The sequence below is a fragment of the Aquarana catesbeiana genome, linkage group LG09, assembly GCF_042186555.1.
Source record: "Aquarana catesbeiana isolate 2022-GZ linkage group LG09, ASM4218655v1, whole genome shotgun sequence".
Lineage (NCBI taxonomy): Eukaryota > Metazoa > Chordata > Amphibia > Anura > Ranidae > Aquarana > Aquarana catesbeiana.
This window is the reverse complement of record NC_133332.1, coordinates 57,378,323-57,402,734: the sequence shown is the minus strand read 5'-3', so window position 1 is coordinate 57,402,734 and position 24,412 is coordinate 57,378,323. Positions and strand designations below refer to the sequence as shown.

The 24,412-nt window shown below is 42.8% G+C and overlaps 1 protein-coding gene across 2 annotated transcripts in view; it reads left to right on the top strand.

Annotated features, from left to right (window-relative positions):
- The window catches only part of LOC141107675 (cytochrome P450 2H2-like), a 35,894-nt gene extending 17,727 nt beyond the window's left edge, over positions 1-18,167 (top strand). The window contains exons 4-9 of one of the 2 annotated variants that reach the window (XM_073598580.1): positions 1,282-1,442; positions 7,288-7,464; positions 9,722-9,869; positions 12,432-12,619; positions 16,531-16,626; positions 16,704-18,167. In XM_073598580.1, the coding sequence (XP_073454681.1) occupies positions 1,282-1,442; positions 7,288-7,464; positions 9,722-9,869; positions 12,432-12,619; positions 16,531-16,587 (731 nt within the window). In that variant the 3' untranslated portion in view covers positions 16,588-16,626; positions 16,704-18,167. Of the gene's footprint in view, positions 1-1,281; positions 1,443-7,287; positions 7,465-9,721; positions 9,870-12,431; positions 12,620-16,530 lie in introns of both variants that reach the window. The other variant, XM_073598579.1, reaches the window with a different exon arrangement.
- Positions 18,168-24,412: the final 6,245 nt, after the last annotated feature.

Here is a 24,412-nt window from a genome sequence, read left to right as displayed (position 1 = left end):
TGTGTCACATCCGCTGGGATCGGATATAAGGGGAAGAAAGTGATGATAATCTTCTTATGGTGAATGTCGGTCTGACCGGGCTCTCAAAACTCTCACCTTAAGGGAAGTAAATTCAGGCATCAAAAGGTATCTTTGATGTAATGCTGTATATGGTAGCGTATTGCTTGTCCGGGTTTAGCATCTGTGATGGCTGAATTTTCTTCTCAGTAAAGGATACCTATCAAAAAAGAGAGGGGGGGATTGCCCACCTAGGCTTCCCCAGCCCGGTGGGATGATACAGGAAGGGGAAAGAGAGAAGCCTCCAATAGTGTAGTATTAAAAGTAAAAATCATTTATTAAGTGCTAGGAGTGGTCTCTTACATTTAAAATCATATTAAAACAGCATAAAACAGCAAGAAACTGGAGGAGCGGCGTCTGAGACGTGGGCGTGGCAGAGAGCAGACGTAACCGGAAGTCACGTAAGGAGGCGTCTCAGACACAGGAGCCTGACACAGGAGCCTGCAATGTCACTGCTGTCCCCTCTTCCACGAAGCGTCCATCTTCCTTCCGGGTATCATGGCTCCGGCACTGTGATTGGCCGAAGCCACGATGACGTCACTCCCGCTAACGGAACAATCACCATTAGAAACGGTACAATCAGTGCGCCTGCGTGCCGTTGTCTATGGCACATGCCTGTCTTTTGCAAATATCTCCTAGGTTCAGGAGATATTTCTTACACCTACAGGTAAGCCTTAATCTAGGCTTACCTGTAGGTAAAAGTGGTCTGTAAGCCTGGGTTCACATCTATGCGAATTAGATGTGCGTTTCCGCACATCTAATTCCCTAGCAGGAGAATGTGACTGGCTCCCTATGGAGCCGGTTCACATATCTCCGGGGCGGCTGCGGTGCGCACTGCACAAAAACGCTGTGCGTCTTTGGCTGCGTTTCAGGGCCGAATTCAGGCATAGAATCGGCCCTGATTCGTCCCTGAAACGGTGAACAGGGACGCACAGCGCTCCTGTGCGGTCCGCAGCGGATTATAGTGTGAACCCGGGCTTAGGGTTTACAAGCACTTTAATATAATGTTAGCTGCCAGACAGTGGAGAAAATGTGATTGAATTTGCAGATCTTGGTCTTAAATGTATGTGCTAAGCTCCGCAATGCACCACTCATAGCTGGGCTGTATACCACCCCACCAGTCATTCATGTTCTACTGAATATTTGTCATACAGGTGTTTGCATAAACAGTACGCATATTACCCATATCCTTTTCTATTAACTATACTTCTTTAATCTGTTTAGAGGAGCCATATGAACCCAGCACCACCTTGATCTGTGCCTCCTCTAATATTATTGCCAAAATAATAATGGGGGCTCGCTATGGCTACAAGGACAAGCAATGGCTGGAGATCCTGCAGAAGTCACGTGAAGCTTTTCATATTATGTCCTCTATCTGGGGCCAGGTGAGGATTTCTGTCATCTAATGTTCTCTGTGATAAGGACAATAGTTTAGGTGGCATCTGAATAAATGATTGAAGAATAAATTTACAGACACTACAATGGCTGAAACTATTGCTTGATTTGATGAGTGGATTGATTCAGCCTTCGCCCTTATGAAGCAGCCTCCTGATTCTGGTAGAGCAATCTCTTACCAGAAGCTGAAGGCCTCTTGGAGCCCCCTCTCTAGGGAAAGAGAGCCTTGACTGATTGGGGGCATGGCTAGGTGCCGGACAAGGGGAACGATTGGTTGAATAATGGGGGATGGAATGGGCCTGAGCTCAGGGAACGTGTGCCCCAGGTAATTCCCCAGGGAATTCTGGGTGTTTCGGAAGAGTCGGTTGGGAGAGCTGCCCACCCTTCTGCCCCCTTTTTCCTCTGTTATGGTATGTCACAGCTTGCTTCGGTTTTCTTGACCTTGCCAGCAGTTAAAGTTGCTGTAATGAGCTATGCCCTTGATGGAAGATTGGAAGTAGGCTGTCTGTCCAGCAGTTATGGTAAGGACAGACCTCACGTCCCTCTTTGGTTGAGTGCTCACAGTACGACTGTGACTGGCACTGGTTAAATATGTTCACATGTTATGTGTTGGAATTTAATAAAGCTGTGGCCTTGCCCTTTCCAACCTAATGGTTGTAAGTGTCTTATTTAATGGGGTAAAGGGCAAGGGTGGAGGGGGATTTGATCCCATTGTGTTATGTTAATTGGGACCTAGGCCCATTGCGCCTCAGCAGTCGTGATCTTATGTAAGTAATGGAAATATGCTACAATATTGTGCTCACCACCTTCTATTCTTATACACATACTTTCTTTGGAGGTTCCTTTGGCCATAGATGGAGCAAATTTCTTTCCTGCAACCCATGGTTGAAGAAATGTGTTGATAACCCCATCAAAACAGACAGGGTTGACAGGGGAATCCCTCCCATAGAGCCATTGTTTTCTCCTCGTGGGGGGTGAAAGCCTTCCCTGCCAGAAGAACACAGTGATTTTTGGTAGCGGCTATGACAGCCACTAGCAATAATCGCATGTAAAATCCGACAGACTGGTTATTATTAATATCTGCATGTGGGTATTTGTGTTTGGCAGCTTGCTGAGTTGTACTGAGTTGTACTGTACAGTCGAACCCCGTGAAGTCGCGGTTCAGAGTTCGCAGCCTCAGTCGTTCACTGATTTTTTTTCCCAGCCTAGCATTCCTGCATCATAAGTGCCTTGGAGTATGGAGATTGCAGAGGAGAGCAGGCTGGACGTTTATGGGGATCTTTCTGTGGAGAGTGTGGATCCGCAATATCCTCTGTGAGGTATGTTTGGTCTGTTTCGCCCAGTGTGTCAGGGGGATAGAGCAGCTGTGCAGCTGGGACCGGAGCTGCCTGTGTGTCAGCGCCATTTTGGACTCCCTCCATGCTCGTTCTGGGGAAGAAATCCGTGAGTCTGCGGGGCTGAACAGAGGCGGCTTTCTCCCTGAGGTATCCCCCTCTATGTCGCGCAGCGTTGCCCGAGATGGCAGCGTGTTTCTGGGTGCATGTCATCGCTTGGGGTTCCTGGGAGAGGCCATGGATCAGCGGAGCTCCCTGATCAGGCTGCCATGCGGCTCGGCGGCTCGGACACGCCCCAGGATTCGCACTTTTTAATCACATATTGTATTTGCTTCCTAGACGTACATATGGGGCACTCTAAATTATGGGATAGATTTAGGGATTTTTAATTTTTTTTATGGTTTTTCCGGGTAATGGTGGCAATCTGTGATTTTTAGCGGGACTGCGACATTGTGGCATACAAATCTAACCCCAAATGACACTTTTTGGGGACCAGTGACATTATTACATTGATCAGTGCTATAAAAATGCACTGATCAATGTAAAAATGACAATGACAGGTCAGAGGTTAACACTGGGGGCCGTTAAAGGGGTTAAGTGTGTTCCCTGGGTGTGTTCTAACTGTAGGGGAGAAGGGCTACCAGGGACATGACAGAGATAGCTGTTCCCAATCACTGGGAACAGAAGATCTCTGACATGTCATTTGGCAGAATGGGAATCGCCTTGTATTACATAGGCAGTTCCCCCGTTCAGGGCCATCTTAAAAACAATATGGGCCCCTGGGCAAAGTAATGCACTGGGGCCCCTACAAGCCTGTCCCAATTTTCGCACCTACTCTCAAGAATTAAAGTATAATTCCTCACTGTGCCCAACTTTGCATCCTCACTGTGCCAACATTGCAGCCTCACCGTGCCCAACATTGCAGCCTCACTATGCCCAACATTGCAGCCTAACTGTGCCCAACATTGCAGCCTAACTGTGCCCAACATTGCAGCCTAACTGTGCCCAACATTGCAGCCTTACTGTGCCCAACATTGCAGCCTCACCGTGCCCCCATTGCAGCCTCACTGTGCTCCTTGCAGCCTCACTGTGCCCCCATTGCAGCCTCACCGTGCACCCATTGCAGACTCACTGTGCCCAACATTGCAGCCTCACCAGGGAGGAGGAAGAGAGAGGGTGCCCGGATCATGACTGGAGGAAGAGGAGAGCCGGGGTTCACAGACCGCAAATAGCATGCTGTTACAGCTTACATTAAATTTTCTCCGCTCTGCTCGCCGTCACACACAGCCCTGCCTCCTCCTGACCCCGCGCCTGTGATAGACAGTACACATCCCAGCATTGGACCTGCATTCTATCCATGTCTATCACAGGCGCGGGCTTAGGAGGAGACGGGGCTGTGTGTGAGAGCGAGCAGAGCGGAGGCAATTCCAATAGCTTTGCTTTAGATCGACCGGCCCTGGTGGGGCCCCATGTGCAACTGGGGCCCTTGGGCTGTGCCCAGGTGTGCCCGCTCGGTAAGACGGCCCTGCCCCCATTATGCCTCTGTATACCGCGATCATGGGTTGCGGGCTCCCGTGTCGAGCGGCGGGCGCGCACGCTATCTCCTGTGCAAAGACCGACGTACACCTACGGCGGTTTGCGCAGGGGAGCCAAGTAAAATGATGGTGGCTGGTCGGCAAGCAGGTAAAGTGTGAACTTTTGAAGATAGATTCCCCAAATCTATCTCTAAAAAGATCTTCTGAAAAACTTCAAAGGTATATTTTAGGTTTTCGAGGTAGCTCAGGCTAAAAGCATAAATGAGTCCCATAATCATTCCTTCTGATACAAAATGCGAGTGCTATATGAAAAAAATACACTATACCAATATGCTTGTTTTTCCTGCCAATGCAGCATAAATATTGTATATTTGATTTGAAATGTAATAGTGCAAAGTGGGCGGGGCTTTAGGTTACGTAATCTAACGTTGAATGTCCAATATCTAAAAACCAAACAAATATAAAGTTTGTTTTTGTGGTACATATCAGCACAAACAAATTGTCTAAAATGTAATAACATGTAGTGCAAAGTGGGAGAGGCTTCATCAACTATAATGCACAATATCTGTGAAACCTAACCAACACATACGTTAGTTTTTGCAGCATAAATTGGTACAGATGCAGTACAAACGAATGCCATCTTTGTTTTTACATTTTAATAACATTGGGTTCAAAGTGGGCAGGGCTTGATGTTACATAATCTGAATTTGAATTCCAATATCTAAAAAACAGAACCAGCTGAAACATTCATTTTTATGGCACAAAATTACATAGTTACATAGTAGGTGAGGTTGAAAAAAGACACAAGTCCATCAAGTCCAACCTATGTGTGTGATTATGTGTCAGTATTACATTACATATCCCTGTATATTGCGGTCATTCAGGTGATTATCTAATAGTTTCTTGAAGCTATCAATGCTCCCCGCTGAGACCACCGCCTGTGGAAGGGAATTCCACATCCTTGCCGCTCTTACAGTAAAGAACCCTCTACGTAGTTTAAGGTTAAACCTCTTTTCTTCTAATTGTAATGAGTGGCCACGAGTCTTATTAAACTCTCTTCTGCGAAAAAGTTTTATCCCTATTGTGGAGTCACCAGTACAGTATTTGTAAATTGAAATCATATCCCCTCTCAAGCGTCTCTTCTCCAGAGAGAATAAGTTCAGTGCTCGCAACCTTTCCTCATAACTAAGATCCTCCAGACCCTTTATTAGCTTTGTTGCCCTTCTTTGTACTCGCTCCATTTTCAGTACATCCTTCCTGAGGACTGGTGCCCAGAACTGGACAGCATAATCCAGGTGCGGCCGGACCAGAGTCTTGTAGAGCGGGAGAATTATCGTTTTATCTCTGGAGTTGATCCCCCTTTTAATGCATGCCAATATTCTGTTTGCTTTATTAGCAGCAGCTCTTAATAGTTTTTAAGATTAACTGCTGGCGGTCCCTCACCCTGCATCTTGGTTGCGTTCTGCCGCATGCAGTAAGCGCAAACTTTGCGCACGCACAAGTGAGTTGTCTCAATAGATGGGTCTCAAATGTATGGGAACTGCCTTGTGCAGGCTTTCAAAGTTCCAAAAGACGTCAAACTCTTTAAAATATACAGCATCAAAACTCGTTTGGCAAACATACGCGTCCTGCAATTTCAGTCCACTTCAGCCTCGGAAGGATTTACCCCCTTCCTGACCAGAGTACTTTTTGCAATACGGCACTGCGTCGCTTTAACTGACAATTGCGCTGTCGTGCGAAGTTGCACCCAAACAAAATTGACATCCCATTTTCCCCACAAATAGAGCTTTCTTTTGGTGGTTATTGATCACCTCTGCGTTTTTTTTTTTTTTTTTTTTTTTTTTGCGCTATAAACAAAAAAAGAGCGTCAATTTTGAAAAAAAAAGCAACATTTTTAACTTTTTGCTATAATAAATATCCCCCTAAAATATATAAAAAAACAACAATTTTTTTCCTCAGTTTAGGCCGATATGTATTCTTCTACATATTTTTGATAAAAAAAAAAAATCGCAATAAGCGTATATTGATTGGTTTGCGCAAAAGTTATAGTGTCTACAAAATAGGGGATAGTTTTATGGCATTTTTATTATTCTTTTTTTTTATTACTAATGGCGGCGATCTGCTATTTTTATCGTGACTGTGACATTATGGCGGACACATTGGACACTTTTGACACGATTTTGGGACCATTGTCATTTATACAGCGATCAGTGCTATAAAAATGCACTGATTACTGTGTAAATGACACTGGCAGGGAAGGGGTTAAACACTAGGGGGCGATCAAGGGGTTAAATGTGTCCTAGGGAGTGATTCTAAGTGTGGGGGGGGATGGGCTACCACTGACATGACAGCGATCACTGCTCCCGATGACAGGGAGCAGTAGATCTCTGTCATGTCACTAGGCAGAATGGGGAAATGCCTAGTTTACAAAGGCATCTCCCCGTTCTTCTGCTCCGTGACACAATCGCGGGCACCCGGCGGACATCGAGTCCGCGAGACCCGCAGTCATGGTCACGGATCACGCGGCGGGCCTGCGCGTGTGGGCCCACAATGCCGCATCTTAAAGGGGACGTATCTGTACGCCCATTTGCCCAGCCATGCCATTGTGGCGATGTATATCGTCGTGCGCTGGTCGGCACGTAGTTAAAAGTTTTGTCTAGATTACTCAATATTATACATTATTTTTGTAAATGTAAAAGCTGTGTTTTCAAAACTAATGAAAATTAAGTAAGGTACTTAAAAAATCAAAGTAAATTAAATAACATTTATTTTTATGTTGAAAATTATAACATTTTTATGTTAAAATTACAAGCCAACAGAATGATTTTTATCAGTGCAGGTATATTTCACTCTTTAGTGGCTTTGTGAGTGTGAACACTCTGTTATATAGCATGTAATGAGAGTTTTTGATAGTCTGGGTTTAATGTCACATTAATTGAATTGTGTTGCATTAACTTTCTTTACAGCTGTATGACCTTTTCCCAACACTTATGAAATGTTTACCAGGACCGCACAGAAACATTTTTACTTTTCTTGAGCCCCTTGAGAATGAATTGATGAAGAAGATCAAACTTCACCAGGAGACTCTGGATCCGGCCTGTCCTCGAGATTACATTGACTGTTTTCTCCTCAGGATGAAACAGGTCAGACAACACCTGGACAGATAGAACTACACATTTCAAAATGAAGGTGACATTCCAAAACAGGGGGTTTTTTTGCAATAACTACATATATATGAATTTAGTAGAAGGTTGCGAAAATAACTCAATGCCTATATTGGGACCCTGCCCTATGCTGCTCTGACCCTAACTTGATTTACGCTAGCCATGGATGGTTTGAGATATATCCGGTTTAGCGGAGACTGGCTGAATTTCTATCCATCTGTGGCTTCTGTGGCTTGTTGGAAAAAAATGTCTCTATCAGCAGCTACAGCCACTGATCGTTGTATATCTTGGCAGTGGAGAGCCCCCACTGTTGGAATACGATGTTTCGGCAAGGAGGATTCTTTTGCCCACCTTGATTCTCTGGATGGAGTAATCTTTTTTTCTTCATTCAGCCTCCTGGCTGAACCAAAAAAAAGATCCATCTATGGGCAGCTTCAGTGTGTGTTGTTGCTAGGCTGTAACCAGCCTGAGCTTCTGTGTAGTTTTTCTAGGCTCTACAGATCTTCCCTAAGCTCAGCGTATTATTTCTGCTTGTTATTGTGAAGGGTGTTCCTGTAATCAGTGTAAGAGGGACAATCCTTGAGTTATATATATTCATCTGACCAACTAATCCATGAGGTTATTGTTCAGACATATGGTTTAGGCAGATGATAAATATTTGGGCCACCTTTCCAGAGTGTTTATGGCCTCCTGGGCTTTTGCTTGGAGGGGATGTGTCCTTAGAGTGTCTCTCCACTTGGGCCCTGCTCCAGCCTGGGGAGTGCCAGAGATCCGGGGACTTATACTACCTTGTTGGAGTTGATGTCTGGAGGTAGCTGGGCTGGTAAAGGATGTTCTTGCTGAGCAGTTTGCAGAGGAGCTGGGTAAATGCTATCATCTGTACACTGTAAGATTAATTTATTGCCCACAAATCAAGGTATCTTAAGCCTGGTACACATCACAGCAGGTTGAATGAAAGAAAAAACTGACAGCTCCGATCAGAGCCGCTGTACTAACAATCTAATGGTAGTACATGTATAACAACAACAGATTGTACTAACAATCCAATGTTAGTACAGCGATCTCCCCTGCTGTTCCATTGTGTTCTGACAGGGGGATGACCCCCTCGCCAGAACACTCTGGTCAGCGGTCTCAGGCACTGGCTTAGAGCACTGATCAGGAGCTGCTCAGTTGCTGGTTCTCCAGCATGCTCGGCCAGCTTCTGTAAACCAGGCTGCCATACACATAAGACGAATGTCGGCCGGTTTTTATTGAACCGGCTGATATCGCCCAACACTCGGCCCGTGTGTACTTGACTCTAGAGTCAAGAGCTAGGTTTGTTAAAGAGACATGCACTGAAACTTAAGAAAGACTGTAACTGCTTTTATAGTGTCAAAATCCACCTGACTGCTATTGTAGGGTCAGTAGTTACCAAGAAACTGCTCTTTCAGGACCTTTTCACTACTTCTACTACTTTTAGAATACCTGTCCTGTTTTATAGTTATCTTACACCCTTAAACCCTATCTCCTAGAATTGAGTAAAAAGTAGAAAGAGAGTAAAAAGTTGAGTAGAAAGATAAATAAGGCTAAAGTGACTGGTACCCAACTTATTTTCAACCCCCTACACATCAAGAATGGGACCCTGAGATAGAAATGTTAACCCGCCTCACTATTTAGGGGGTCATTCTGCACCACCCCAAGGGGAGAAGTACTATACAAATACAGTTGTTACCAGAACAACTGTGCCCCTTGGAGGACCATAAAGACATGGATAAGCGAGTTAGGTTGGAGGAACTTCACTGGCCTGCACAGAATCCTGACCTCAACCCGATAGATCTACTTTGGGGTGAATTAGAGCGGAGACTGCGAGCCAGATCTTCTTGTCCAACATCAGTGCCTGACCTCACAAATGCACTTCTGGAAACGTTCCCATAGACACACTCCTAAACCTTGTGGACAGCCTTCCCAGAAGAGTTGAAGCTGTTATAGCTGCAAAGGGTGGGCCAACTCAATAATGAACCCTACGGACTAAAACTCGGTTTCCATTAAAGTTCAGGTGCATGTAAAGGCAGGCATCCCAATACTTTTGGTAATATAGTGTAAATAGATAGATAGATTTATTATATACATACTTTTGATGTCATCATAAAAGCTAAGGTCCCACAGGTACACATTTGCATATCAATTCACTTTGGTATGGAATTTAGGACAAAATTAGCTCATCCACACATACACCTAAATTTATTGCCATTTACAGGAGGAGAAGAATTTCGGTGTAAATACGCCTTTTACTGTAGGAAACCTGCAGGCATCAATCTATGATATGTTCTTGGGTGGAACAGAAAGCACTGCCGTTACTGTAAACTTTGGATACTTGATACTGATAAAGCATCCTGAGCTACAAGGTACAATGCATGGTGTCATTTATTGTGTCAATTATAGAGCTTATTTAGACAGCTTTCACTCCCAGGTGCCAGATTCAGTACTCCTTCAAGGCAGTGGTGGCCCGTCTATAGGGGGCACTCGGGTGCCGCTCCCCCAAGCTGAAAAAAAATGTCAATTTAAGAGTGACCGGGCGCCGGACATGCGGCAGTCTATGGGAAGCTTCCCAGCCTGCAATCAGCTGATTGCAGGCTGGGAAGCTGATTTGCCCGTGTTTAGGGGGTGTGCAGGGCGCAAGCTGTGCGCCCGCACACACTCCCACTCTCCTGGGATTCGTCAGTATGTTATTAGTAGTGGCTAGAATTGGCTGCGACTGCGAGGTGGGGACCGGAGGAGAGGACAGTGGGCGGTACTATGGGGGTGGAGTCGACTGGGACAGGAGGCCACCAGAGGAGAGGACAGTGGGCGGTGCTTTAACATCACTTCTGGATTCCTGGTCACAGGGGGGGAGTCGACTGGAGTGCGTGCATGCGGTGGATTCATGAGAGGCTCCTCAGAGGACAGGGGGGATGAATGGATGGAGTAAGCGGGCCGGTCCTGTGCAGACTGCAGAGAGAGAGTCAGAGGCACTTCCTGAACCAGCAGTGAGAGAACTCAGGGCAGGGGTTGGCATAGGTTCACAGCATAGGGCTGCATGTGTGACTGTGACTTGTTTTATTCATCTCCCTCATGTCAGTGAGAACAGCGATGTGTCTCCTCCACACTGCTATCTGCATAGTTCCCAGCAGGAGGTCTGGCTGGCTGCTGTTTTACCCATATGCAGCTGGAAGCCGATTGGTCTGCTGCCCTGTCACTCAGCTCTGCACCTGTCTCCCCCTGAAGTCCAGGCTGTGCTGGGGAGTACAATGTGCAGCCTGGAGAATAAAATGTCTGCTGGAGCAAGAGGGGTAAGAGCCAGTGGCCCCCCTTGTCATAGTTGTGTACACTGATCCCTGTTTACCATCAATGGTGAACATGAGTGCAGAGCGGATGAAGCAATGCAACATGTATGATGGAACATGGGGGGTAGCAGACCCTGTATGTATGTGTGTGGGGGGGCTTTACTTCATTTAATGGGGGATCCCCTGTGTGTTCTGAGCAGGAACGGTGTACTGACAATGGGGGAGCCCCTGTCATATGGATTAGGGGGACTGCACTCATATTAAGAGACCCCTGTGTGCCTGGATGTCATGTGTATATATAGCTAGCTGTATACACTATATACACACATTGTGAGTACATCTGTCCTGTATACAGGAAGGAAGAAGGTAGGTGTATATAGCTATACACTACCCAGAACAGATGTACTCACAATGTGTGTATATTATCTGTATAGTAGTGTACACAGCTATATACCCCACCTTCCTTCCTGTATATAGAGACCTTGCTCCATCATCATTGACTGTAGATATACATCATTTGTCCTGTTACTGTATATATAGCTGTATACAGGACAAATGATGTATATCTGCAGTCAGTGATGATGGAGGAAGGTCTCTATATACAGGAAGGTAGGTGGGGTATATATAGCTGTATATGAGATGGCACTGGTGGAAACAGATGAGACGGCACCGGTGGGCACAGATGAGAAGGCACTAGTAGGCACAAATGGGAGGGGGAGCTGTGTAAATTCACCTTACAGATTTTTCTGTAAGGTGTACTTACACTTTAAGTAGCCATGCAACAGACTCAAGCAGAAGGGGAGACCAATGAGAAATGCTATATACCAGGCTTTGTGAGAAATGCTATATACCAGGCTTTATGAGAAATGCTATATGCTATACTCTGCTGTGATTCTGGGCTGTATACTCTGCTGTAATTCTGGGCTGTATACTCTGTCCTGTGAGTCTGGGCTGTATACTCTGTCCTGTGATGAGCTGTCCTGAGCTGTATACTCCTGATACTATGGGTGGAAGCAAGTGGAATACAGGGGACAGAGTGGGTGGATGCTATAAGGGGTGGGGCTTATAAGTGTGAGGGGTCAAAAAGGAGGGGCGGGTCTGGCGCCCCCATCCTAAAACTTTACCAGCCGCCACTGCTTCAAGGGCTTCTAAGATGCTTTGACTCACATTTGAGTTGCTTTAATTTGCCTTTCAGTTGCTCAAGGGGTTTCTTCAAGCCTCTAATGAATTTGTTTAGCTCTGCTACTGAATTGCATCAAGCTGCTTTTTACATTGACATTGACTTGTATACAGCACAAATAAAGGATGGGGCCACGTAGATTGCAGCCTGGGATTTAAACAATTAAGGCACACAGAGGATTATTTTTCTTTTTCGGAGAAATGACTCTGCATTCCTATTGGTCTAGTGACAACAATGCTTAGAATGAAAAGCAGAACATAAGGCTGTCATGGCCGAGCAGGGAGAAGGGTGAGATTTCCTTGTTTGGTCTGAAAGATCCAAAACAAAGGGGTCAACTTCTGCTCCTCTTCACTAAAAACTTCCAAATATGTCCGATGGCATTGCTTGTTAAAGAGGAATATAGTTTTATAATTTTTCTACAGAAGATTGGAAAGCTAGAAACATCTTCTCTGGATATTTTATAGATAAGCTTCATGAAGAGATTATTCAAGTGATTGGCCAAACCCGAGAACCTAGAACAGAGGATCGGAGCCAGATGCCATACATGAACGCTCTCGTTCATGAGATCCAGAGGTACAGTGATATCTTTCCAATGGGGTTTGCCAGAGCCACCAGCAGAGATATTACATTTCATGGTTACTGCCTACCTAAGGTAAGTGAAAGCTGTCAAGTAAAGGACAGCTGGCAAATAACGTAGAAAAACATTTAATTACAGGCCTTGTTTGCAGTATCAAGGTGCCCAATATTAGGTATTGACCTCCATGGTCACGGGCAACCAATAAAAATCAAACTTTCATTTTTCTGCATGTAAACGTCTGATATAGGTTTGAAATTTTTCATGGCTTTTGGATAACAGACAGCCAAACTTCAACATATTTTTTTAGGTTTAGATATAGCGGCGAAGGGTTGCAATTTGTGCAAGGCTTTTATTTTTTCCAGGGTCCCATTGGGGAGATTTTGTCACCACAAAAGGAAGGCGCAATCAGCAATAAATGCAATGTCAGATCTAATCCTTATCCACGCTACTTAAAATTGTTGTTTTTGCCTGGGTCCCCTCTTCTAAACAAAATTGATTGATGTGCATGATGTAGAGAAAGACCCTTGGTCTTTGTTTGGAAGCAGCGTTGTCCTTGCAGAGGTCCAACTTGTCCCCGATGAGTCAGACATATAGTTCTGCAAACAGCAAAGCTCATGCTTATTGGAGAGTTGTAAGTGGTTTAAAAAGCAGAAGTTTTTTTTTTTATCTTAATGCATTCTATGCATCAATATAAAAACCTTCTGTGTGCAGCAGCCCCCCTTCAGCCCTTAATCCTTACCTGAGCCCATCTTGATCCAGCGATGTTGCACAAGTGGCTCAGCTGTCCGTGACTCTCCCTCTTGATTGACTGAGACAGCAGCAGGCACCATTGGCTCCTGCTGCTGTCAAAGTCAGTGAGCCAATGAGGAGAGAGAGGCAGCAGGGCCGGGCCGTGGCTCCATGTCTGAATAGACACACAGAGCAGCGGCTTGGCTTGGGTGCCACTATAGCAAGCTGCTTTCGGTGGGTGCATTCAGCAGAAGGGAGGGGCCAGAAGTTCCTGCGTGGGACCCGAGAAGAGGAGGATCCAGGCTGTTCTGTGCAAAACCACTGCACAGAGCAGGTAAGTATAAAATGTTTGTTATTTTTAAACAAAAACAAAAAAAAAACCAAGGCTTTAGTAACACTTTTAGCTTAGACTTAGTAGGGACGTTTTAGACCTCTAAAGACATATCACTGCTTCCAGACAGAGAACAAAATTCCATCTATGCAGCATGCTGGCAGGGGATAGGCTTTTCTACTCATGCTGGGGCTGCTTTCTAAAGAAAACAAACTAAAGCTGGCCATACCTCATACAATTTTCTTTAGATTTACCTTCAACTAGGATCACCTCCTGGCTTATGGCTTTATATGCAACTCAAAAGCTTGCTGTTAAATAGCAAACACAGAGCATTTTACAGCTTACCATTACTCCCTCTAGAAGAACTATGCTTTAAAAGATCACCAGTAACTAATACCACTTCTCTAGCTTACTGCTTGTTAAATCAAAAACAGCACACAGATGACCTAAAACATAAAGAAAAGTGGGAAAAAGATCTAAAAACTAAGATTTCCTCTAAACAATGGGAGAATGCCTGTATAATGACTCATAAATGCTCTTTAAGCACAAAATATCAGGAGATCTCTTACAAAATACTCACCCAGTGGTATATCACACCACATAAAGCCAGGAGGTGGTCCCCTACAACCTCAGACACCTGTTGGCGTTGCGGGGCAGATGTTGGTAACTTTCTACACATATGGTGGGAATGCCCACCACTATATGTTTTCTGGGAAACAGTAATAAAATGCACTAAACTCATAACAGATTCTAAAATTGAATTTAATGCTGCCACTTGCCTAATAAACGTAAATTAACTCTCCATAAGCAGATACAAAAAGTCCCTTTCTAGGCATCTACTACTAGCTGCTAAAACACTTATACCCCTCCATTGGAAGACCACACACATCCCAAATATTAAAGATTGGTTAGAAAGAATAAATTATATATACAAGATGGAGGAGATCGCCGCTATGAAGAAAGAAAATAGCACGAATTTCAATCATACCTGGCAACCACGGTTATTATTTGTCCACTCTTCAGTTTTTAATTCCCTCACTAATTAATACCTCTTAAGAAACAGACTGCTGCTCCATTATAAGATTGCTCTCTGCCACATTATGATCTAACACTACTTAAGCCTTCCTCTAATGTTGGTTAATGATTATAACATCTTATGTACTTAACTGTAACAATTTTCAAATAACGTCTTTCACTAAAGTGAGATCATTATTATTTACTATTGTACTCCTTTTTCTGCCCCTTACTCTCCCTCCCCTCCTTCTTCCCTACCTAACACCCCCAACCCACCCCCTTCCCCTTTTCTGTTCCCCCCTTTTTTTTTTTCTCCCCCCCCCTCCCCCTCTATACCTCAATCATTTCCTTCCCTGGAAAAAAAAAAAAAAAGTTTATAAATATATTCATAAACTCCAAAAGTCACTTACTCAGCTACATGACAAAATTTCACACGCAAGCAACAGATACTAAATGTAATTCCTTTAAATATAGATAATTGTTATACTTTCTAAATTGTATTGTATGCAGTTAATTGTAACATCACAAGCTTTAATAAACCTTTGATTGTGAAAAAAAAGATTTACCTTCAACTATGTAGTGCAGAGGGCCTGCCTGATTGAATACAAATTGAAAGTGTTTAGGTGTGACCTCATATTATACGGTTTTGGTAAATCTAAAGGAAAGTTGTACAAGAAAATTGTATAATGTATGGCCAGCCTTAAAGCACATTAAACAAAAAAGAAAAACACAAAATGCAGCGCTGTGAAAGAATGATCAAATAAATTCCAACGTAGTACTGTATGCATAAACAATGCTATTTATTCCATAAAGTTAAAAAATGGTTGAACAGTCAAAGTTTAAAATAAATGGTAGTGAACGTTACCAGTGACCTCAAAGTGGATAAGAGGGAAACAATCTTCCGGGAGGCTTGTCTGCAGATGGTTTGGACATGAATCACCATCCAAGGACATGGAGGGGAGAAAATTCAGTTCCCAGAGAGGGAGCGTACTGGCTGCTGGCAAAACTCCTGCCAGCTCCAGCTGGATGGCATGGCTGGATATTGGTCAGCACGATGGATGAAAAGGCAACCTGTGTGATATAAACGGCCCCAGAAAGAACAACCAAGCTGAGCAGGGTCGATATTCTCTGGGCGCCTATGCGCCTTCTGTGACGTCACTGCTGTGCCAGAGGAGAAAGGTGTCCTGAAGTCAGTTGTGTAAGCGTCCACTGTTCTGTTGCCGTGACTCATGGCAACAGAACAGTGCTTGGTTGTTCCCTCTGGGGCTGTTTACATCACACAGTTTGCCTTTCTATCCATCCTGCTGACAACCATCCAGCCGTGGCATCCACCTGGAACTGGCAGGTTTTGCCAGCAGCCAGTATGCTTCCCCCTATCGGAACTGAATTTTCCCCCCTCCATTTCCTTGGATGGTGATTCATGTTCAAACCATCTCCAGACAAGCCTCCCGGATGATTGTTTCCCCCTTATCCACTCTGAGGTCACTGGTAACGTTCACTACCATTTATTTTATACTTTGACTGTTCAACCATTTTTTTACTTTATGGAATAAATAGCATTGTTTATGCATACAGTACTACAGTGCCTTGCAAAAGTATTCACCCCCTTGGCTTTTTACCTATTTTGTTACATTACAGCCTTTAGTTCAATGTTTTTTTTAATCTGAATTATATGTGATGGATCAGAACACAATAGTCTAAGTTGGTGAAGTAAAATTAGAAAAATATATACATAAAATTATTTTTCAGAAATAAAAAATGGATAATTGGCATGTGCGTATATATTTACCCCCTTTATTATGAAGCCCATAAAACGATCTGGTGCAACCAATTACCTTTAGAAGTCACATAATTAGTGAAATGATGTCCACCTGTGTGCAATCTAAGTGTCACATGATCTGTCATTACATAGACACACCTTTTTGAAAGGCCCCAGAGGCTGCAACACCTAAGCAAGAGGCACCACTAACCAAACACTGCCATGAAGACCAAGGAACTCTCCAAACAAGTAAGGGACAATGTTGTTGAGAAGTAAACATCAGGGTTAGGGTATAAAACAATATCCAAATCTTTGATGATCCCTAGGAGCACCATCAAATCTATCATAACCAAATGGAAAGAACATGGCACAACAGCAAACCTGCCGAGAGACGGCCGCACACCAAAACTCACGGACCGGGCAAGGAGGGCATTAATCAGAAAGGCAGCACAGAGACCTAAGGTAACCTTGGAGGAGCTGCAGAGTTCCACAGCAGAGACTGGAGTATCTGTACATAGGACGACAATAGAGTACTCTCCATAGAGTTGGACTTTATGGCAGAGTGGCCAGAAGAAAGCCATTACTTTCAGCAAAAAACAAAATGGCACGTTTTGAGTTTGCGAAAAGGCATGTGGGAGACTCCCAAAATGAATGGAGGAAGGTGCTCTGGTCTGATGAGACTAAAATTGAACTTTTTGGCCATGAAAGAAAATGCTATGTCTGGTGCAAATCCAACACATCTCATCCCCCAAAGAACACCATCCCCACAGTGATACATGGTGGTGGCAGCATCATGCTGTGTAGATGTTTTTCAGCAGTCAGGACTAGGAAACTGGCCAGAGTTGAGGGGAAGATGGATGGTGCTAAATACAGGGTTATTCTTGAGCAAAACCTGTACCACTCTGTGTGTGATTTGAGGCTAGGACGGAACACCTTCCAGCAGGACAATGACCCCAAACACACTGCTAAAGCAACACTTGAGTGGTTTAAGGGGAAACATGTAAATGTGTTGGAATGGCCTAGTCAAAGCCCAGACCTCAATCCAATAGAAAATCTGTGGTCAGACTTAAAAATTGCTGTTCACAAGCGCAAACCATCCAACTTGAAGGAGCTGGAGCAGTTTTGCAAGGAGGAATGGGCAAAAATCCCAGGACCATGTGATATTTCAGTTTTTCTTTTTTAATAAATCTTCAAAAATGTCAACAATTCTGTGTTTTTCTGTCAATATGGGGTGCTGTGTGTGCATTAATGAGGAAAAAAAATGAACTTAAATGATTTTAGCAAATGGCTGCAATATAACAAAGAGTGAAAAATTTAAGGGGGTCTGAATACTTTCCATCCCCACTGTATGTAGGGGTGTGTGGGCCTCTGAGTCACTCAACATTGTAGCCTTGTCTTGACAACAACATGTATTTCTTAGAAAGATGGGGAGGGCAGAATATTCTATATGGTAGCAGATAACTTTGCACATTCTATGTTGTTCTTAACTATTAGGCTACTTTCACACTGGGGCGTTGGGGGCGTCGGCGGCCCTTTTCGGCCGCTAGTGGGGCACTTTTAACCCCCGCTAACGGCCGAAAAAGGGTTTAATGCGCCCGCAAATCGCCGCTTTGCCGGCACTTCGGCGGCGTTGCCCATTGATTTCAATGGGCAGGGGCGCTGTAGGAGCGGTGTATACAGTTTTAAGAGGGTGTGCACACTTATGCAACCACATTATTTTATTTTTTTTTATTTTTACTCCCCCCAAAAGATTTCAGTTTGTTTTTCAATTGTACAGTTTATAGGTCACATTAAAGGTGGAAAAAGTTCTGAAATGATTTATCTTTGTCTCGTTTTTTTACATCACAGAAACCTGACATTTTAACAGGGGTGTGTAGGCTTTTTATATCCACTGTACATGTATACAAAAGGAAGGGAATGCTTGCGGCATCATTGACTTAATATGGCCATATTAGGTTTATGACATTGACCTAATTTGGCAACAAAGCCATATTAGGTCAATAATATCATAAGCATCCCAGTCCCTTTGTCTACAGCTGTGGGGCGGGGAGTTCCCCCAGCCACAACTGATTGGCCTAGCACTGACAGCTTTCTTCTGGGTTTAGCCAAACATAGACTTGAACCCAAGCTCAAGCGCAAGCTCATCCCTATTAACTATAGTATTGATTAAAATAAATTAAAAAATAACTACAGAATGGTTTTTGCAGGCTTGTTTGGCCATCTGTATGATTTGGTATTTGCCAAAAAGGCCAAGATCACTATTACAATCAATCACTTTATATTATTTTGTTTAATTTAAGTTCAAAGAAGACATTTTTAGGTCTACCAATATGTAGGCAACCACCAAAATGTTGCGGGTGATTTTCAATTTCAAAGTGAATTTTCATTTTGCAAAGATAATTTTTGTTTACTTTGAAAGCATGAATGAGGTGAAGCTAAGTGACAATTCACTTTGCGAAAAATACCTAAACATGTACAAAAAATACCCCCAAAAACTGGATTTTTGATTGGGTCTCATTCACTTTGCAAAGGAAAGATTTTAGTTGAAATGAAGGGTCTGGCAACATGGTCTCTTAAACTGATCATTCACTATTGCTTATGAAACAATGCTATTGTAACAAACAGATCCAAATTTTTGATGTAGGAAAAAGAGGTTGCATTGCGGAGAGTCTGGTGCGCATGCAGCTTTTCCTTTTCTTCACCATTATCCTGCAAAATTTCACCCTGAAGTCGACAGTGGACCCCAAAGATCTTGACATCTCTCCTATGGAAAGTGGCGTTGAAAACGTCCCACCAGCCCGCAAGATCATCTTCATTCCTCGCACATTAGAAGGGGGAGCTTGAAGAATTTTTAGATTTTAGCTTTTGTTGACTTCTAACCTACACTTTTACATAACATAATTTGTCAATATATTGGTGTAAATAAAAATTGTGGAGCATAGGGTGACATATTAGATGTTGTAGTTCTATTAAAGGGTATCTAAACCCAAAAACAACATTTAAATATATTGTAGTTTACTGGTCCTTAGTTGAGGTGGCTGCATTCGTTTCCTTTTCTTAGGCTTTTGTTCTGTGTTTTCAACTGGTAATCATGTGAATAACACACTTCCAGTTCTAGGTTAGGCTTCAAACATGCGTTCCTCTGTTCTTCTACATTACGTGATGGTGGGTAGGTGGGGGGGAGGGGTAGTAGTAGTAGGTAGACATGTGCACTGACAAAAAATTTGTTTGTTTTCGCTCTCATTTCATTCATTTTTTTTGCTTTTTTCGGAAATTCGAAAATTCGGCAATTCAGAAATTTCCAAATTTTTGAATTACAAATTTCTGAATTTTTAGATTTTCAGAATTTGGAGATTCAGAAATTCGAAAATCTGAAAAAATCCGAAAATTTGAAATAATAACTAACTAATAATAACTAACTATTAAATTCTAGGTATTGGAATTTCCTTTCAAATTTGGCTGTTTGTGAACTTAATGAATACAAATTTATCTGAAGTTACGAATTAACCGAGATAACGAATGCCGCATCTAAACAAATGGAATGGAACAAATTAATAATTCATAATAATAAGGTTTTATTATTATTATTTATTGTTATGTATTATTATTAGTTTGTTACATTCCATTCGTTTAGACGGCATTCGTTATTTCAGATAAACTTCGGATAAATTCGTACTCATTACGTTCACTAACAGACAAATTTGAAAGGAAATTTCAATACCTATAATTTAAAGTGGTGTTTCAGCCGAAATGATACTTTTTAAGTAAAAATACCCCTATAATACACAAGCTTAATGTATTCTAGTAAAGTTAGTCTGTAAACTAAGGTCTGTTTTGTTTGTTTATAGCAGTAGTTTGTTATTTTATAAACTTACAGCAGGCCGCGGCCATCTTAAGTGTGGGCATCTGAAGCCAGACTGTATTTCTTCCTGGATCTCATCCTTGCAGATCTCGCACATGCTCAGTGAAGCACAAGCAGTGTAATAGGTTTTAGGTCAGGTTTCCATAGCAATGGCAGTTTCAGAGGAAGTTGCCGCCCCTTCCCAGAAGGCATTGCAAACAGGAAATGATGTGATGGGCCGCAGCCAGGGAGGAGGAAGTGAAAAATGAATACAGCAGATATACAGTAGGTGCTGAGAAAAAAAATAAAAAAATATCCAATTTGTTTACAGTGCACAGTTTAGTGAGAGATGCTGAAGAGTTGTGAAAGTGGGTGGAACTCCACTTTAATATTTATTATTAGTTAGTTATTATTTCAGATTTAATACTTTGTACCAGGTTAAGGAATCCAGACACTTGCCACAAGAGCAAGTTATGGTTGAGAAGCAAGAGAGGTCTGATCTCTGTAAAAGTAATGGGGGGTCCCAACCTTCCAGCAGTTGTCCTCCCTTTCCTTCAGAATCATGTATTTCAAAAATTGGAGAAAAAAAAATGAGGCACTCAGGACTTTCATGGTACAACTGAACTCACAATTCTAAAGTCTTATTAAAATCGTAATATTTATTGCACCCAATCTTATGTTAAAAGAATCCTTTCACATATATTTTTATCAACAACATTTGACAAAAACACAAGGAGCATTAAAACATACAGTATCTCACAAAAGTGAGTACACCCCTAACATTTTTTGTAAATATTTTATTCTATCTTTTCATGTGACAACACTGAAGAAATTACACTTTGCTACAATGTAAAGTAGTGAGTGTACAGCTTGTATAATGCCCTGTACACACGGTCGACATTGATCGGACATTCCAACAACAAAATCCTAGGATTTTTTCCGACGGATGTTGGCTCAAACTTGTCTTGCATACACACGGTCACACAAAGTTGTCGGAAAATCCGATCATTCTGAACACGGTGACGTAAAATACGTACGTCAGGACTATAAACGGGGCAGTAGCCAATAGCTTTCATCTCTTTATTTATTCTGAGCATGCGTGGCACTTTGTGCGTCGGATTTGTGTACACACGATCGGAAATTCCGACAACGGATTTTGTTGTCGGAAAATTTTATAGCCTGCTCTCAAACTTTGTGTGTCGGAAAATCCAATGGAAAATGTGTGATGGAGCCCACACACGGTCGTAATTTCCGACAACAAGGTCCTATCACACATTTTCCATCGGAAAATCCGACCGTGTGTACGGGGCATAACAGTGTAAATTTGCTGTCCGCTCAAAATAACTCAACACACAGCCATTAATGTCTAAACCGCTGGAATCAAAAGTGAGTACACCCCTAAGTGAAAATGTCCAAACTGGGCCCAAATTGTCAATATTTTGTGTGACCCAATTAGCTATTTTGCTTCCCCAATGTGAAAATGTCCAAATTGGACCTAAAATTTTAATATTTTGTGTGGCCACCATTATTTTCCAGCGCTGCCTTAACCCTCTTGGGCATTAAGTTCACCAGAGCTTCACAGGTTGCCACTGGAGTCCTCTTCCACTCCTCTATGACGACATCACGGAGCTGGTGGATGTTAGAGACCTTGCTCTCCTCCACCTTCCGTTTAAGGATGCCCCACAGATGCTCAATAGGGTTTAGGTCTAGAGACATGCTTGGCCAATCCAGGAGGAGGTGTGGAAGAGGACTCCAGTGGTAATCTGTGAAGCTCTGGTGATCTCAATGCCCAAGAGGGTTAAGGCAGTGCTGGAAAATAATGGTGGCTACACAAAATATTGACACTTTGGGTCCAATTTGGACATTTTCACTTAGGGGTGTACTTACTTTTGTTGCCAGCGGTTTAGACATTAATGGCTGTATGTTGAGTTATTTTGAGGGGACAGCAAATTTACACTGTTATACAAGCTGTACACTCACTACTTTACATTGTAGCAAAGTGTCATTTCTTCGGTGTTGTCACATGAAAAGATAGAATAAAATATTTACAAAATGTGAGGGGTGTAATCACTTTTGTGAGATACTGTATATAATATAGGGAGGAGAGTAACAATGTATATAATATAGGAGGAGAGTAATAATGTATATAATATAAGAGGAGAGTAATAATGTATATAATATAGGAGGAGGGATAAGTAATAATGTGTATAATATAGGAGGAGGGATAAGTAATAATGTGTATAATATAGGAGGGAATAATAATGTATATAATATAGGAGGAGGGATTAGTAATAATGTATATAATAAAGGATGAGAGTAATAATGTATATAATATAGGAGGATGAGAGTAATATTATAGGAGTAGAAAAGAAAAATGTAGAGAGAGTAGTAGCAGGTACACAGTGTCCGGGTGTCCCGGGTACTTACCTTACACATACAGAGATCAAATCCTCACCCGGCCATCAGACCAACAACAACTTCTTCCCCAGCAGGCCCAGTATACACTGGGAGGGGCAGGCCTCTACAGGAGGGAGGGCCATACACAGAGGGGTAGCGCCTCAGCAGGCATTGTAGACACAGAGAGGCTGGTATACAGAAAAAAAGGTGGGGCCCAGCAGAGGGGCGTTATATACAGGGGGTGGAGCCTGGTTCACACACACGCACACATAGGGGCAGAATATACGGGGAGCGGGGTCCCATTTCACAAAGGGGCTGAGTCCCACCAGGCTCTGTACTCAGAGGGGCGGGGTTTACAGCTCCGGGGCTAATCTGGCAAATCTGGGCATGCCCATACAACTCATGCCAGAGATATCATGAGACACAAGTGCAGCGAGTGATCGGACTGTCAGTGGGGACACCTTGCCCCCGGTACCATGTGATGTTTGACACATCCGGGATCATGGAGACCCTGGAACAACAGCTTGGGGGTGCAAGGATGGAAGTACGGGGCAGGTGCGTAAAGCTGGCTATACACACTGCGATCTGATTGTACAAGTCCCGCACAATCTTCTGACAAAACACACACCTAAACGATCCATTTAATTTATAATAAATCAGGCAAATCCTTGCAAATCCTTGCAGTACATAGTTGATGATAGATCTGTTGGAGATTGGGCAATCAGATTGTAAAGTGTATGGTCAGCCCAATAAAACAAAGCAAACAATGAAACTGCCAGGACAGTGAGAGAACCTGTGAGAGGGGGACCCCTTCTTAGCACACAGTGATCTCCTTTTGGTCACAATTTTACACACTTGTGGACCCCCGGCCCGCAATGTACTGCGGATGGGCGGCTCATACAGTCAAAGTGAAGCACACTTGTACATCTCTGCCTGTTTACAGGTTTAGGGGCGCCCCCTGCTGACACCTACTGTGATTGTACACAGCGGAAGTCTGTCAGCAGGTCCCGGCCAATCACAGCCCAGAGCCCTGTACTAACAATCAACATAGAGCTCTGTACAGAGGGAACAATCTCTCTATTTCTTATTCAGGGATAAGAAACAAAGAGATCTTTAGTAAAAAGCAGCACACATTACACATTGTTGGGTGCACATTTAACTCCTTGATCGCTCCTAGATGTTACCCCCTTCCCAGCCAGTGTCATTGGTACAGTGACAGTTAAATACATTTATTAGACATGTGCAATTCATTTCGTTCCGAATTCGTTTCTTAACTAATTTTAACAAATTCATTAATTCGGAAATATCCGAATTAACGAAAACCCGTTTAATGAATTTTTCCGAATATTCGTAAATTCGAAAATTTGTAAATTCGTACATTCGCACGTTCGTAGATTCGTACATTCGTAAATTTGTGCATTTGTGCATTCGTACATTCGTAAATTAGTAAATTCGTAAATGAGTAAATTAGTGAATTCGTAAATTTGTAAATTCGGAAATTCGGAAATCTGAAATAATAATTAACTAATAATACCTTAACTATTACTAACTATTAAATTATAGGTATTGTAATTTCCTTTCAAATTTGGCTGTTAGTGAACGTAACAAATTTATCCTAAGTTACGAATTATCCGAAATAACGAATGCCGTATCCAAACAAATGGAACATAATGAATTAATAATAATAAATAATAATAATAAAAACTTTTTATTATTATTATTTATTATTAATTTGTTCCGTTCCATTTGTTTAGATGCAGCATTCGTTATTTCGGACAATTCGTAACTTCGGATAAA